At 42.6% G+C, this 16,365-nt stretch overlaps 1 protein-coding gene and 1 long non-coding RNA gene across 2 annotated transcripts; one reads left to right on the top strand and one right to left on the bottom strand.

The window, feature by feature from the left end:
* Window positions 1-340: 340 nt before the first annotated feature.
* LOC140547849 (uncharacterized) lies at window positions 341-4,865 on the bottom strand. Its single transcript, XR_011978513.1, has 3 exons — window positions 4,459-4,865; window positions 586-682; window positions 341-463 (listed from the first exon to the last, which is right to left on the bottom strand). It is a non-coding gene; the product is annotated as an uncharacterized lncRNA (long non-coding RNA).
* Window positions 2,675-3,529, top strand: LOC140548161 (cholesterol 25-hydroxylase-like protein 1, member 1). Its single transcript, XM_072671586.1, has one exon. It carries the CDS (start codon window positions 2,675-2,677, stop codon window positions 3,527-3,529), a length of 855 nt encoding a protein of 284 aa, XP_072527687.1.
* Window positions 4,866-16,365: the final 11,500 nt, after the last annotated feature.

The following is a 16,365-nucleotide window of genomic DNA, read 5'->3' on the forward strand; positions in this document are numbered from 1 at the left end:
AACCGAGAACCACAACTTAGAGGAATGTGAAAATGGCCATACTAGAGTTGTAGGTTGTTGTAAAGGAGGCATCGGATACAGCTTCTTTCGGAGACATATGATGAACCGTTTAGACGCTGTTAAAGTTTCTTTATTCAGCCTCTTTATACTGAACCAGTTTTGTAGTCTGTGTCGCCCTCTGCTGGCAGCTGGCGGTAAATGCAGCCTCTGTTCACCGTTCTGATGCGATGGAAGTTATAAGACAAAAGTTGCCCACCACAATTAAGTGAAAGTTATGGACATATAATATTTATAGATTCTTGTGAAGAATGCACTTAATACAATACAACCCAGCTGCTGCTGAAGTTCTTTATTTTCTCTTCTGTTTTGTTTGCAGAGAAAACCTCTTTATACAGAACCAGTAGAACTGTGTGCCGCCATCGCCCTCTGCTGGCAGCTGTCTGCATAGCCTGAACCCCTTACCCTGTTCAAATATTGAAATTATTAGACAAAAACTGATCACCACAAATAAAATATAATGTTAAATTAGGTCATATAACAATTGTAGTTTACTGTGAATGAGACACTTGATAAAATATTACTTACTTTGGAGAGAAATGATAAACCATTTATTTGCCTTTTTTTTTGCAGAAACGCCGTCGCCCTCTGCTGGCAGCTTTCTGCATAGCCTGAATCCCTTACCCTGTTCAAATATTGAAATTATTAGACAAAAAAAAAAAAAAAACGGACCACCACAATGTAGTGGACTGTAAAATAGCCATATAAGCGCTGTAGTTTGTTGTGAAGGAGGCACCTCATAAAATGCAACGTGTCTCAGAGTCATATGATGAACCGTTTAGACGCTATTAAAGTTTCTTTATTCAGAACCAGTTTTGCAGTCTGTGCTGCGTCGCCCTCTGCTGGCAGCTGGTGGTAAATGCAGCCTCTGTTCACCGTTTAGATTAAAGGCATTAGACAAAAACTGACCATCACAATTAAGTGGAAGATGAATTTGGACATAAAACAGTTAAAGTTTGTTGTGAAGGAGGCACTTAATAAAACTTCTTTTGGAGCCATATGATCAACCGTTCAGCTGCTACTGGAATGATTAGACAAAACTGACCTGCACAATTTAGTCCTTAGTGAAAAATGTAAACTTAGGTGTGTTAAGCTTTATTAAGCTACAGTGAACTAAAGTGTTCACTAATGACACTTTAACACACTAATGATCAGTACACTTAAAGAGGGCTAGAAGGGTGAAGTTTACTTGATGAAGTTTACTTAGCTAAGCTAAAATGGAACTATTTAAAGTCAACCTGGTCTTTAAACATACTACTGTACATGTATTAAAACCTATATACAAACACCTAAATACATTTTACATACACATAAACCTTTTCAGTTTATGTTGAAGTTAATACTACATTACACCAAAATATACTCAAATATATTTACATTAAATTAATTTATTGTAATTAATTTTGTTCTTGCTGTACTTTAAGAGAACAGTTAATGTAACTGATTGACCATGTAATGTTTCACCCATCAAGAACAAAGTCCAGATTTTAAATCTCTGTCAGATTTGACATTAGTGATCACTTCATCATTCAGGCACCATCAAGCTCTTACAGCCTTCACCACTAAGACTAGACTCTAAGAACACTATACAGATTACAAGTGACCACATAGGGGAATGTAGCCTGGGGGAAATTACTGCACATTGATGGTGAGTAAAGGGGGAAAGACACACCCAGTATGGAAACAGGTGGCACCAGGAGCCAATAGGAAAGAGAGAGTTTCTCAAATAGGTTGTATTCCACCCACAACCCCACTGTATATCACTGACCCAGCACAGCTGACTCAGTGACTGGACTTGCTGGGAAAATCAATATGGGAGAAATGATTCAATCCAACATCAGTGAAGTTTATTTCTGTCTGTGTGTTTTTAAGCTCACATGGACCAATCACTGTCCATTTACTAATGTCAACCAAATAAACTCAATTATTATAAGTTGATTCAACAAAGATCTGTAAAATGATCACAAAACGCTCACCAAACTCAAAACAGTGGAATAATATGTGGGATGTTTCCAGTTTTACTACACCAGACTTCATTTATTTGGGTAGAAACAGCGTTTAGGATTACAGTAGACTTTATCATTTTATGAGAAATGGAGAGATTAGATTTAATGGTCTGCCTCTGAAATCTGATATGTCCAGTTGAAAAGGCTGGCCAGTGCACAGCACTACTCGGGAGATTTTGGAGTTAAGAAGCTTTGGCAGGGATACAGCAGCTATTAGCCAATGTTTGAGAGGCTTGGCTAGACAGTCTGACATGGACTGGAAATGAACCTCAGTCAGACATGAAACCAGCAAAGAGCTGTTTTCACAAAGTGTGACTGAAAGCACCCAGACAGAAAGCCCAAAAAGCCAGAATCCAGCTGAAATTCTAAAGGAGTGAAAATGAGGTTATTCGGGAGGGGTAAATCTCCCTCGGTTCAGTCTCAAGGTTGGGAAATGAAGATAATCCTGCACAATTTGGACTCACACAAAACCAACATTTAGAAAAAAGTTGTGAAGGAAAAACTGGTGTAACGCGGCTGTAGAGCAGGTTAGACTGTCTGGCTCAGAAGTATAAATAAGGCTGAAGGCTTCCACACCAGTATGTTCTCCCTACAGCAAAGCAGAGAACAAGATGTGGAACATCAGTAAAGTTGCTTTGCAGCTTCCTACTTCCAGGGCTTCAGACCAGCTTCTCCAGCCACTGTGGGACTACCTGCTGTTCCATCATTACTCCCTGGTCTCATCACCTTTCTTCCCCGTCATGCTCGCCTTCTCTAGCTACTTCATCTTCAGTTGTCCCTTTGCAATTCTGGACCTCCTGGGAGAGCACGCTCCTGCCTTTTACAGCTACAAGATCCAAAAGGAGAGGCGACCGACCGCCAGCATGATGATGAGGAGCTTATGCATGGCGCTGTACAACCACCTGGTCTTTGTGGTCCCAGTGGTTCTGATCAACAGTGCTGTGATGCCAGCTCCTCAGCTGCCTGCGCTTGCTCCAACAGTCTGGGAGCTTTTCTCCGGGAGTCTTGGTGCCTTGATCATTTTTGATACCCAGTACTTCTTCTGGCATATGGCTCATCACAGGAACAGACACCTGTATAAGTGGGTCCACGCCATCCACCATGACTACATCTCGCCCTTCTCCTGGTCCACCGAACATCTTAGTGCTGTGGAGCTGATGACAATGGGTTTCTGGAGTAACCTGAACCCTCTCCTTCTACGGTGCCATCCCCTGACTACGTGGACCCTCACCATCTTCAGCATCTGGTTGTCTGTTGAGGATCACATTGGCTACGACCTGCCCTGGACCCCAAGCCACCTTGTTCCTTTTGGACTGCTTGGAGGAGCACTAGCTCATGACCTTCACCACCAGAAGCCCAGCAGCAACTTTGCTCCTTTCTTCAGTCACTGGGACAGACTTTTTGGCACATCCAACAATGTGGTGAAACGGACTGAGAAAAGCATGTTGGATGGGAAAGTCACTTAAACATGTTTATTTATTTATTTAGTGTACAAAAGCCAATTAATTCTAAAAAGACAAATATTTAAATATTATTTATCACTTTTTATTCTGCCGTTCTCTGTTGTGAATTCTATGCTGTATTTTCTTTATTAAACATGGATAAACATTAATAAATATATTTTCTAAGAAATGTGGTCTTGTGGGATGTTTTGCTTGGTAAGTCTGAGCATAGTTCAGCAGCACCATGATCAAACTGCACTCAGTCAGATTTTGTTTACTTGACCTCAGTGACTACACTGCAGACAGTTAGAACTGAAATATTAATATATATAATATTTATTAATATAAATATGATATAAAAATTCTTTATAAACATTCTGAAGGGAATGAAGCTTGAGGACAAAGACAAAGCTAATCCTGTGTTACACACTGCAGAAGGTGTCTGGTACAGAACAGGAACTAGGACTAGGATGTGACGATGAGGAGCCTGGCTGTGGTGCTGCACATCCACCTAGTCTTCATGATAGCAGTGATTCTGGTTGGCAGTGATAAGAGCTGGATGGAGCCCAAATGTCATTTCTGACTTTAGTCTCTGTTATTAATCTCTCTGATTCAGACTCACCAAAAGCTTCAAACTGATCACCTACATCTGCTACACCACTCATTCCTTCTGAGCTGCCACTGATCACTAGGTGTAATACAGCAGCCCTATGATTAACATTACAGTACATCCCTTGTAAATAAAGGGCATAATATTATACAGCTAACCGGATTACAGTGTGTTAGCTAGGGAACTGTGGGATTAGTGTTCAGACTGAAGAACTCCTTCTACACTCTCCAAGTTCTTGCCAGCCTGTACTGTGCCTTTAGAATGACCACTGATATTGATCACATGACCACTTCATTTAGTTTACAGTTTAAATCTATTAATGAATATGGAATTTGATGTTTACCTGAATCCACCAGACAGTAGAGCGCGCAGGACCCGGCCAGGAGAGCAGTTCTGCACCATGCCACCTTCACGTCCTCTCTGATGAAGTGGCTGAATTCCTGAATCTTGTGCAGGAGAACACAGGCAGTGCTCTCAGCCTTCTTTATTACACCCAGTGACCCAGAAGGTTCCAGGTGACTCTTCAGCAACAGGGTCATTGGCACCTGAGGCTCATTCATGGGGCGTCTATTGAGGCCCCATCTCACAACTTACAGGATGTAAAAGATCTGCTGATTATGTTTTGGTGCCAGATAACACAGAAACCCTTCAGAGGTCTTGTAGAGTTCATGTCTCTAATGCTCAAATCTGTTAATGCAGCACAAGGGGTAACAACTCATATTAGACAAGTGGTATTAATGATATGGCTGATCTGTGTACACACCTTCTTTAAAGAGAGCATCCAGTTATTATGAGCAAAGCAGACACCTTGTCCCGTTAGGAGCCAACTGCCCTTCATATAATCCACCCTGCACTTCTCAAAATACAGCGAGTTACTGAGCTCTCCCTAACTGTCTAACATCACTCCAGCTTCTGTAAACATGGCAAATTCACTCAGGACTCAACAAAGTTGATGCTGGCTCATGTTTCAGAGTCCTGAGTTAAGCCATGTTAAACAAACCCATCATGCAGTCAGAGAACTAGTTAACACTATGGGCTCCTACCCACTTAGCCACCATGCTAACGCTCCCATTATGAAAGCCTCAGTTTAGGGTGGAGCTGCTAGCAGCATCGTTAGCTAAGGAGCTAACATTGTTTTAACTCTGAAATGATGTCGGGTTGAAAAAAATGCTGTTTGCTGTTTAGAACACAGTAAACTTACTTACCAGACAGTGTCAGCTCTTTAAAGCCGTTTTACAAAATGATCCATCAGCCAGCAGAACTTCCAGGAGCACAGCACAGCATAGAGGCGCGTATTTCTCCTCTGTAGAGCAGAATATTCACTGCATGTCTGCAGAGCTTTACACTCTCTTTAACTCCACCATTAGAGCAGCTTCACTCTCCACAGGGTTACATCTACTCTCTCTGCCTTTAACAAGATCAGCTCTGAAATATCAACACCCAGTTTCACTATTTTAAATAAGCTCCGACTAAATAACAGTACAGATCTGAAATGTTAGTTTTGTTGATTATATTGAGTTATCATGTTAATCTTACAGCCTTACAATCTTACAACCAATGATAGAAGAGTAATGAATTAATATTATTTTATAATTAATAATAAATATTAGTGTTGTTTTTTTAATATGTAGTTTTTTATTTTTAATAATAAAAATAATAGTAAAAGGTTTCATCAAAAAGCGGCACCGCCCACCCCTTAGTAAAGGCGCAGGAGGGAGGCTCTGGACTGCGCCCCCTACTGGCACAGGTAAGCGACACTAGATTCTCTAAGGCAGGGTGTTTGCGTCCAAACTCGTGAACCTTTGCCTAGTATATACGCTTACCAGTGTCAGGAGGGGGCAGAGCCGGGAGTCGAGCCCACGACTCGTGGCTCCATTACTTCCAGGTCCTGCACCTTCACCACTGGGCTGACGGGCGGCGCCGACTGTGACATCATTTTATTCCTTATAAGGTTTATAAGCGCTGTATCCTATAACAAGTAACACCTGATTAACTGTTTGTAGATGATCTAATTATATAGAAATGATCTTATAGCACGAGCACAACGGATAATAATTCATGTTTATATTATTTAAATATCGATATAGATCGATTATATATATTTATTATATTTATAGATTCGTGCCAAAACACTCAGACCTGCTGCACGGACTGCACTGACCATAGGCGACTCCGCGGGGGTTGAGGGGAGGATGCAGATCTTTCAGCTCCATACTCCAGATCAGAGCGCGGCTGGTGGCCTCTGTGCTGAATGTGAAGCTCAAGGAGGCTGAAAGCTGTGACTGCCTTTCTGAATGTTAAGACCACTGTCTGCAATATTTCATTTAATTCAGTTCAATTCTAATGTATTCATACAGCACTTTTCACAACTAATGCTGGGAGCAGACAGCAGGGGGCAGCTCAGTACATAGGAGAGAGGAGAGAGAAGAAAGGGTTTGGGAGTATGAACATACTGGTGAAGGGTCTGTAAATATGTAGATATGAGACAACAGTAAGGATCAAAACCTGTAATCAGAGCAGTGCAGAACAGTGTTAGTATGGGAACAGGCTACATCAGCAAAGAGTTTAAGAAGTTCCCTAAGACACTGTGTGATAAACCATTGAGAGACTAACAGTGAGGCAAACAAGTATTTATTCAGCCACTGATTGTGCAAGTGTAGCATAACCTTTGTTGGCAATGACAGAGGTCAAACATTTACTGTAAGTCACACACTGTAGCTGATATTTTGGCCCATTCCTCCATGCAGATTTCCTCTGGAGCAGGGGTGGTGCTGGGCAACACAGACTTTCAACTCCCTCCACAAATCTTCTATGGGGTTGAGGTCTGGAGACTGGCTAGGTCACTCTGGGACCTTCTTCGTTGCCTGAGCAGTGTGTTTGGGATCACTGTCATGCTGGAAGACCCAGCCACGTTCCATCTTCAGTGCTCTCAAAAGTTCTATTTTCGTTTCATCTGAACACATGATATTTTACCAATCCTCTTCTGGATCATCCATATGCTCTCTGACAAACTTCAGACGGGCCTGGACACGCCTGGCACTGCAGGATATGAGTCCCTCTAAGCGTAGTGTGTTACTGCTGGTAGCCTTTGTTACTTTGGTCTCAGCTCTCTGCAGGTCATTCATCAGGTCCCTCTGTGTAGTTCTGGGATTTTTCTTCACTGTTCTCATGATCATTTTGAGATCTTGCGTGGGGCCCCAGATCGAGGGAGATTATCAATGGTCTTGTATGTCTTCCATTTTCTTACAATTGCTCCCACAGTTGATTTATTCACACCAACCTGCTTGCCTATTGTAGATTCACTCTTCCCAGCCTGGTGCAGATCTACAATTTTTTTCCTAGTGTCCTTCAACAGCTCTTTGGTCTTGGCCATGGTTAAGTTTGGAGTCTGACTGTTTGAGGCCAACAGGTGCCATTGATACAGGTAACGAGTGGAGGACAGAAGAGCTTCTTAAAGAAGAAGTTACAGGTCTGTGAGAGCCAAAAATCTTACTTGTTTGTGGGTGACCAAATACTTATTTTCCAATATTAATTTACAAATAAATTATTTTAAAAATCCTACAATGTGATTTCCTGGATTTTGTTCCTCATTTTTTCTCTCATAGTTGAAGTGTACCTATGATGAAAATTACAGACCTCTCTCATCAAGTAGGAGAACTTGGACAATCAGTGGATGACTAAATACTTTTTTGCCCCGCTGTAAAATCAATGTGGAATCTAACTGGTAACCAGTGCAGGGATGAGAGAGAAAGTTTCTAGCTCTGGTGAGCCCTCTAGCAGCTGCTTTCTGAAGTAGATGAAGCTTTTTTAATCATTTGCATGAACGTTCAACCAGAAGGGCATTACAGGAATCCAGTCTAGAGGTTATAAATACATGCACCGGCTTATCAGCATCATTTAACATACAATATGCAGTCTGTCAAAATTACATAGATGAAAGAAGGCAATTTTAAAGATTTCCATGTCAGAAACACTTCATTCTCATCTTCAGTTCAGTTTATTTTACATGCATATGTTTTATGTTCAGCTCATTACATTCATTGAGAAACTGATTTAAAAGCTTCATATTTTTATTCTTCTGCACTGTTTTTATCATTTACTGTTATTGGTTAGATTTACTGATATTTTTATCCATTTCTGCTTCACCTTGTGTGATTTATTACTCTGAACAGTGTTTTACAAAAACACCATCAGAAATAAAATTGTGAAGCAGCTTTTGGTTTAGTTTTTAATGCTTATTTCTTCCTGGTTCCTCCACTGTGCAGCATCTGCTCTTCTACAACACTGCAGTGACAGCAGGGAGAGGATGGAGCTTTAAAACATGAAGAGATGATTGAACACAGCCTACAATAATGGATTAATGCTTTACAATCTGAACAATAATAAAACCAAAGCAGGGAATCAACCAACACATCTTCCAATCACAGATGTAATGACCTGATCTGATCACTGGGGGGCAGCAATGTGTGAAGACATCAGATGTCCCTGCTGCTCTACTGGGCTTCAGCTGGAGGAGCTCATTTACTTCATCTACTGCAGAAAGTTACTGCAAAGCCAACGTGGTAAAAGCAGCTCATCCATTTCAAGTAAAGAAAGATTTGAACGCTTCAGCAAGAGGAACTTTTAGCATGTCCGCTAAAACTACGCCTGGGTTCTACGACTTTTTCCACAAGTGCTTTCATACACAGCTTCTTATTCAGTCAAAGCAGCTCAAATTAGCAACTAAACAGCAGATCAAACGACTCACCTCTGAGTGAACACAGCTGTCTCTGGTTAAGGTGTGTGTGTTCAGCTCATGGGGAGGTTTACCACAGACGAGTCCAGAGCTGACTTTTTCAAATGAGCTGTTGTTTTTGGAAACGGGGAGAAAACAGCCTCCTTCAGTCTGTCAGGCTCTCTGTGTCCCCCAGACACATCTTATGACTAGAACTGGAGCTTCACCTTCAAACTCTATCCGCGGAAACAGGAGCTCGAGCTGAACAGCGCTGAAGGAGTCCTGCAGAACAACGGTTGCTAAGCAGTGATTGGAGGGTTAAGAAAATAAGGCGGGGCTTGAAGGGAGACAGCGCGCTGTGGAAAGTGCTAAACTCTCATTAAAGAAATCAAATCTCAGCAAAATCTGCATTTAAGCCCCAAATTTAGCTCCTAGATATGAAGAAAGACAAGAGAATCAGCAGAGTGATGAGTGTTTACTGTAGTTCTGTTAGTAATCCCACTGTTTTTAGAATGGAGCTGGAATCTGATTACTGCCTTTTTCCTCTGGAACTGGACTTTTTTCTATCCTGATTACAGAAAACTGTTACATGCATTGTGTTTCCAGCCAACCCTGGATGATACACTCCTAATATTTCACTCCTAATAGTGTGGAGGCAGCAGCTTTATCAGATGACCACGCCCCCGTGTGTGACGTCATAATAGAGTCACGCCCACGTAACGTTCCATATTTAATGGCTGGTCTCTCAGTACTGTAATCAGTAGATGTGTGACTGTGGAGGAGAGCACATCTCAGAAGACGTCTCATCAGGATCTACAGAAGATGGAAGAGGAAGATGGACCCATTATTCTTGCCCCCTCCCTTCGAGAGAGCATCAGGAGGAAGCGGCGGGAATACATGGAGAAAATGAGACTCATGATGGACGACCCAAATGTGGGCGTTCAGGAGTCCCGCATGGACCCTTCACCTCCCTGCAGTTTGCCTCCGATAAGGCAGAGGGTCCGAGTTCAAGCCCCACAGGTGGTGAAAGAACAGACTGAGGACCTGAAATTTCCTGTTCTGCAAACCCCTGTCCCTCCACCTGCTGCTGCCAAGTCCAGCAGGTTTTCGACACTGAGGGGTTTGAACATTAGGGCTCAGGATGGGAACAGGGCCTATGGGAACTCTTTCTCACTTCAGGAGTTCCTTTCACGCCCCCTGGTCCACACACCTGTCCCTCCACCTGCTGCTGCCAAAACCAGCAGATTTCCCAGGCTGAGGCAGCTGAACATGGAGACCAAGGATAAGAACAAGACCAGTGGGAACTCCATTACTCTGGAGGAGTTCTTTTCACGCCCCTTGGTTCTCACACCAGTCTCTCCACCTGCTGCTACCAAACTGATGGTGGCTCCAAAAAAGAACAAGGCCTATGACGCACCAGGTGAGTTCCAGTCCCTTAAATAGTCTTTAATCTATAACCTAGAGAACAGACATCTTAGGAGTCTTATGTAACTTCATTACAAACTCTATATAGCTTAGAAACACTAGTTCTTTATATTAGAAATTAGAAACATGTAACCATGGCAAAACCCTGTTCTTAAATGATAAAAAATAAATACAAATAAATGAAAGTAGATAAGATGTTCTAACCATGTTCACATAATCACAGGTAGCAAGATTCCCAGGTGGGTAGGCCTAGGTAGGAGTGAGACTGGACTTAGGCAGGAGACAAGGACAGAGGGTCAGGACGAGGCTGCAGGACAAACAGCTGCTTCCAAAGTGGTTAGACAGAGCAGGGGAGCAGAAACCAGCAAGGAGCCTGTGAACAACAGTGCTGCTCCACACCTTGCTGAAGGTAGTCAGGGAAGAGGAGAGGTGCTGGAGATCCCAGCCCTGACTAGTGAGCAGCCCCATGACCGGCCTGAGCTGGCACTCGGCCAGGCATTTAGCCTGCTGCAGGATGAGGAATGGTATGTCTTTAGTGAGCTGGAGTAGACCCACCTTCCACTGATCATTCAGAATTAAGATCCAGTTCTAATGGAGCAGTAATGTGTTTTAGAGTAGTGCTCAGACTAGAGTTAGAATAGCTGAAGTTACCTGAGAATACACAACTAAAATGCTTTGGAGTATCCAGATAAAATTAGTGATGGAATCTTCTAAACATCAGAGTCTATAAAGTGTCTGAAGAGAATTTCCAATGATCTCCATCTGCTGCTGCTCCTCTGTTGTTAAATGTTCAGTGTATTGACTGAATCAGTCTTTATCATTCCTACTGTAATAACACCACCTTCCAGACGTGTTCACCTCATTCTAATGTCTTGCTTTTGACACAGGGAGAGGAAGATGGAGGGGCTGAAAGTGCTGCGCGCTCTGGCGGAACACCATGCCGAGGTTCTTCTGCCTGAGCTACATGATGTCTGCTTGGCCCTCATCAAGGAGGTAAGACCCACACTTCATATACACTCTGGACAACAGCTTCTGTAATGACATTATTCTAATTAATGCTAAAGCAAGTGTCAGTGGTTGAGTTAGAGACAGAGGCTCACTGTGCTTCTTTTGTTTTCACTGTCTCAGGTGAAGAACCTGCGCTCCATGGTGTCTCGTGCCGCCATGACCACCCTGTCCCACCTGTACGCCCATCTGCAGCGGAAGATGGACAAGGAGGTGGAGGGCACTGCCTGTGTCCTTCTGCACAAGGCTGGGGAGGTCAGCCACTTCATCCGAGAGGACGTAGAGGTGGCCCTCAGCACGATGGTGCAGACCTGCTCGCCTGGCCGGGTCCTGCACGCTCTACTGGCTGGTGGATTCAGGTAAACATCACATTCCATATTCATTAATAGATTTGAACTGTAAACTAAATGTAGTGGTCATGTGATCAATATCAGTGGTCATTCTAAAGACACAGTACAAACTGGCAGCACTGATGTACGGCTGAGTCTCTTCCTACATTTTGGAGAAGATCTTGCTAGAAGGTGAGTCTAGAGTTCACCTGTGTGTAAACGCTGGATGTGTATCTTACTGTGTTCACTCTCCTCTCTCCAGCCACAGAAACGCAGCAGTGAGAAGATGCACTGCACTGCATCTGGAGAAGCTCTCTTACAAGTTGGGGGCTTCTCGTGTGCTGACCAGCAAGAAGGAATTCACCAGCAGGTTGCTGACGGCCGTCAGCAAACTGGCCCTGGACTCCGCACAGGAAGTGAGGTAAGCAGTTGCTTGTTTTTACACCTATTGGGTCAGAACTGAACCCATCAGCATGTTTTCTTCACCAGCCAGCACTGAAAATGACCTTTTATCATTCTTCCTCCACAGACTCCATGCTCGAAACACCCTGAGATTTCTGGGGAGCCACGAGGACTGTGTGAAGATGGTGGACAAATTTGTGTCATCAAGAGACAAAAGATCAATCATGGACATAATCACCAACAGCAGGTAAGAAGAAGAAAGTGATCTTTAAACAAATAAAAAATACACTTTATGATGATCAAAGACTTTATTATTAATTAGTTTGATTATTAATGAGGGTTTTTGTGTCTCCTTTTTTAAATATACAGATGAAACCAGCAGAAGAATGAAGAACAGCAGCTCCAGTGATGATCAACAGAGACGTCCATCATTTCTATCATTTCTGCAGAATTCAGTGGTTGAGATGTAAGTAAAGTCATTCAGAGCGGTTTGGTGTGAAATGCTCCGTTCTAGAGAAACTTACAGAGTCAGAACTGTTCACAGTGGAGGTGATGGGAACCAGACGTCTGAAGAGTGGAATGCCTCTAAAAGCTCCATCAGTGAGTGTCCTCTCTCCCGTGCCGACGAGAGCTGAGCTTTTATGCTGCGGGTGCTCCTTCCTGAACAAGCAGCAGCTGTCTGTGATCAGAGGTAGAGAACCCAGCATGAACGGTCAGGCGACCCAGCAACCCCACCTTCCTCTCACCACAGTCCCCCTCTTAGAGTCCTGCACCCACTGGGGAGTCCGGTGAAGGGAGGTGGTGTCACTGAGTGACATGGTTGCCACTGAGACCCAGCGTGCTCTGTCCCGAGTCCCACACTGTTGGAGGCTCAGGCAGGGCCGGGGATGGATCATTGTCTGCGTGCTCCAGGTCCTTGGAACACGTGCAGCAGCAGCAATATCCCTTCTCTGTGTTGTCGCAGTCCTTGGCTCTGTTTCTCCTGTAGGCACCACTCATACCACCCTTCAGACGTCTGGTTTCTATCACCTCCACTGTGAACAGTTCTGACTCTGTAAGTTTCTCTAGAACAGAGCATTTCACACCAAACCACTCTGAATGACTCTGTTTACATCTTAACCATTTAATTCTGCAGGAAACAGCAACATCTAATAAAGTCTAATTAAACTACATCAGTCTCTCTCTCATCAATAGAATAGAACAGTCTTGAAAGAACAGTTCAGTCAAAAAACAGTTTTCCCTTGAAGCCCAAAAGTACGTATATAATTCTCTTCAGTTTCCAGCAGCAAAGAAGGAAATTAGATCAGATCATTTTGGAGAAACAGAAATCATTTCTATTTACTATGAGCTTTTATTGCTAATCACATGATCAATAATAAAGAGAACCGGTTACTTGAGCCATATCTCAAATGACTCTCTGCTCCCTATGTAGTGCACTATGTAGTCATGAAGTTATGGCTTCTACACCCAAGTAGTGTGTTATAGGTCTAATAGAAAGGCCTTTATATTCAGCTATAGGTTGTGTGACTCTGTTTAACATTTAGACACTACTTGAGTGTAGAAGCCACAGTTTTTTGACTTATGTAGTGACTATATAGGAACAGAGCTGTGAGAGTGAACAGGTAGAGATGTCTGTATCTGAAGACTGGTACACAGTAGAACACACACACACACACACACACACACACACACACACACACACACACACACACACACACACACCAGGGGAGAGTGAGTTCCAACACAGCTTCATCAGATGGACAGACAGTAACACTGACCTGTAGTAGCACCTGCACTCTGCCAAACAACCCCACTTGCATCTGGTACAAGAACGGACAGCCTGTAACTAACAAACCCAGCAGAGACAACAAGCTGTACCTGAACTCAGCGAGCAGTGAGGATGCTCTCCAGTATTCCTGTGCTTTAGGAGGTAACATTATTATTATGATCTATTTGCTAATGAGCATCTCCCAAATAACATGCCCATGTGGGGCCTGTTTGGGTAGTCCAACTGGGAACCAGAAGGTTTTTGCCATGTGCCCCATCTAGGTGGAAACTGGCACATGGGGTCTAGATGGGACGTAATAGGGATTGCAATGATGGGGCTTATTTAAGAAGCCCAACTATTGTCCCAGTGACAACACGTACAAACCCGCTCATAGCTCATCATGCACATTTGGAACCCAACATGCCTTATGCAGCTCGCATGCTAGACCATAGCAATGCTGCTACAGCTCAGCACATCACTCAGAAAAAAGAAAAATCAATCTAACCCCTAGTGGATAGTAAGTGTCATTGTGGCCCCTATCTTTAATTTCATCAACTAGACCAGGGCCGTGTCTGACCAAATACCTGGTCTTTTTGCCAGCTTTGCCATGAAGTTCTGCTGTCACATAGTGGTCCCTACAGGGAACTACAGTCAGTTTGAGAATTACAAAATGATTCTTTTCTGTCTACTTCTTTGTGAATGATTCTCATACACAAGGCGGGTTCTCGTTAGTAAAGATACTAATAAAGATGGTTCTCCATAGAAGCTACTCATCACGGCAGCTCTGTGGATGTGGTATGTGAAGTGTGAACTGACTTACCTGTAAGTAATGTAATTATGGCATTAAAACATGATATCTAATTTGGCCCCTGTTCTCATTGTTGGTTCCTCAGGAGGAGAAAGTCTAAAGATAAACAGATACTGTAAGACTCATGGTATAAAATCTCAAATAAAATCTCATGGTTTCATTACTGAATCTAGTATATTCCACTTTTTGTAAACCACCCATGTAATTATGCTAACTTTCATAAAGAATATGCTAGGTATATGTTCATGTTTCCTGACCATTTTTTCAGATCTGTTTTTTGTACACTGATTTTTGAGTGTTCATTTAGATTAAAGTTTTAATGAGTTTCTTTAATACAGCAAACAGGTATTAGGGGAATCTTCCTTGTTGGCACTGTTGTAGTTTTATGTTTGTAAGCTAACGCTTGTAAAGATTTAAAGGACCATCCCATCTTACGCTGGATACAGACTGCTCAAAGACAACTTTGAGCACTATAGGCCCACAGCAGGAATGAAAGCATGGGATAGGGGTCTATCAGAATTGGGGCAGGAATTCGTCTGGGACGTGCAATATGGGACAATGTTCTGGGTGCGTCAAAAACCCTGAGTCATCAGTATATACACTTGACATTTTATCACAGAGCACACACAGAGGAATTAGAGATTAAATGGGACTTGCTCCAGATCCATGTTGCAAATTAAGCTCCCATGGAGCCACTGGCACTGGTTTTTAATACACATGGTATGGGAATGTCCAGGTTATCAGTATTCGTGGAAAACTGACTAGGATACAGGGATTGAGGGAGGGGGCAGGATGGTGGAATTAACATTTACAAGGTAATTGTTGCAGAAAATGTTTATTATTGACACTACAATAAAAAGATTTCATAAACTTAATTAAAATAAAGCCAATCACTAGCCGATGCATAAATCAAGACAAAATAATGAAAGTTCTTGTAGTTGCTGATGAAATACAGAATGGAAGATGTTATAAAATATTTTCATTTTCATTTATATACAAACTATATAGTTACAGATAAACATGAACCTATTGGCACCATGCTGCCTAATGCCAGGCTTGGGCTAGAGGGGTGTAAAGCCCAGCATTGAGCTGTGGAGCAGTGGAAATGTGATTTCTGGAATGATGGATGATGGAGAAATAAGCAGGTGTCCCGATACTGTTGTCTATATAGTGTATATGATCCAAGTAATGAAATCCTCTAAATCAATAACACCAGACTATAGAGCAGTATTCTTATGAAGGGGACAACCCTAAGATCATCAAAAGCATTTAGATAAAGTTTTAAGACTGATAAAAAGAACACAACACAGGAGCTTCATGGAGCCCCGCTGATGACATATCGCATAAATAAGTTCTGGCCATGACTTAGTAAGGCGTGGGAACAAGATCCTGAATTTTGTGGCTTTGACTTAATAAGGCACAAGAACCAGATCATTAAGTCGTGGTCAAAAATGAGTAAGGCGTGGGACCAAGTTCCTAAGTTGTGGCCACGATTTGGGAATGAGATCCAAAGTCATTTAAACAAGATAATTAAATCACTAACACAACTTATAAAGGCATGGGAGAAGATCCCAAGTCGACTTAGGATCTCGTTCCCATGTCTTATCAAGCTGTGGCCACAACTTAGGATATTGTTTCCAAGGTTTATTAATTCATGGTCACTTTTTAATTATCTTGGTTCCATACCTTACTAAGTTGTGGCCACAATTTAATTATTTTGTTCCCACAATATTTCAAGTGGTTGCTGTGTACTTTGTAAGGCATGGGAATGAGATCCTAAGTCATGGCCACAACGTAGT

This window comes from Salminus brasiliensis, chromosome 25 (assembly GCF_030463535.1).
Source record: "Salminus brasiliensis chromosome 25, fSalBra1.hap2, whole genome shotgun sequence".
In the NCBI taxonomy this organism is placed as follows: domain Eukaryota; kingdom Metazoa; phylum Chordata; class Actinopteri; order Characiformes; family Bryconidae; genus Salminus; species Salminus brasiliensis.

What these genes read in the sequence shown, in the direction of transcription:
- LOC140548161 (XM_072671586.1), top strand. Translation starts at nt 2,675, where the DNA reads ATGTGGAACATCAGTAAAGTTGCTTTGCAGCTTCCTACTTCCAGGGCT.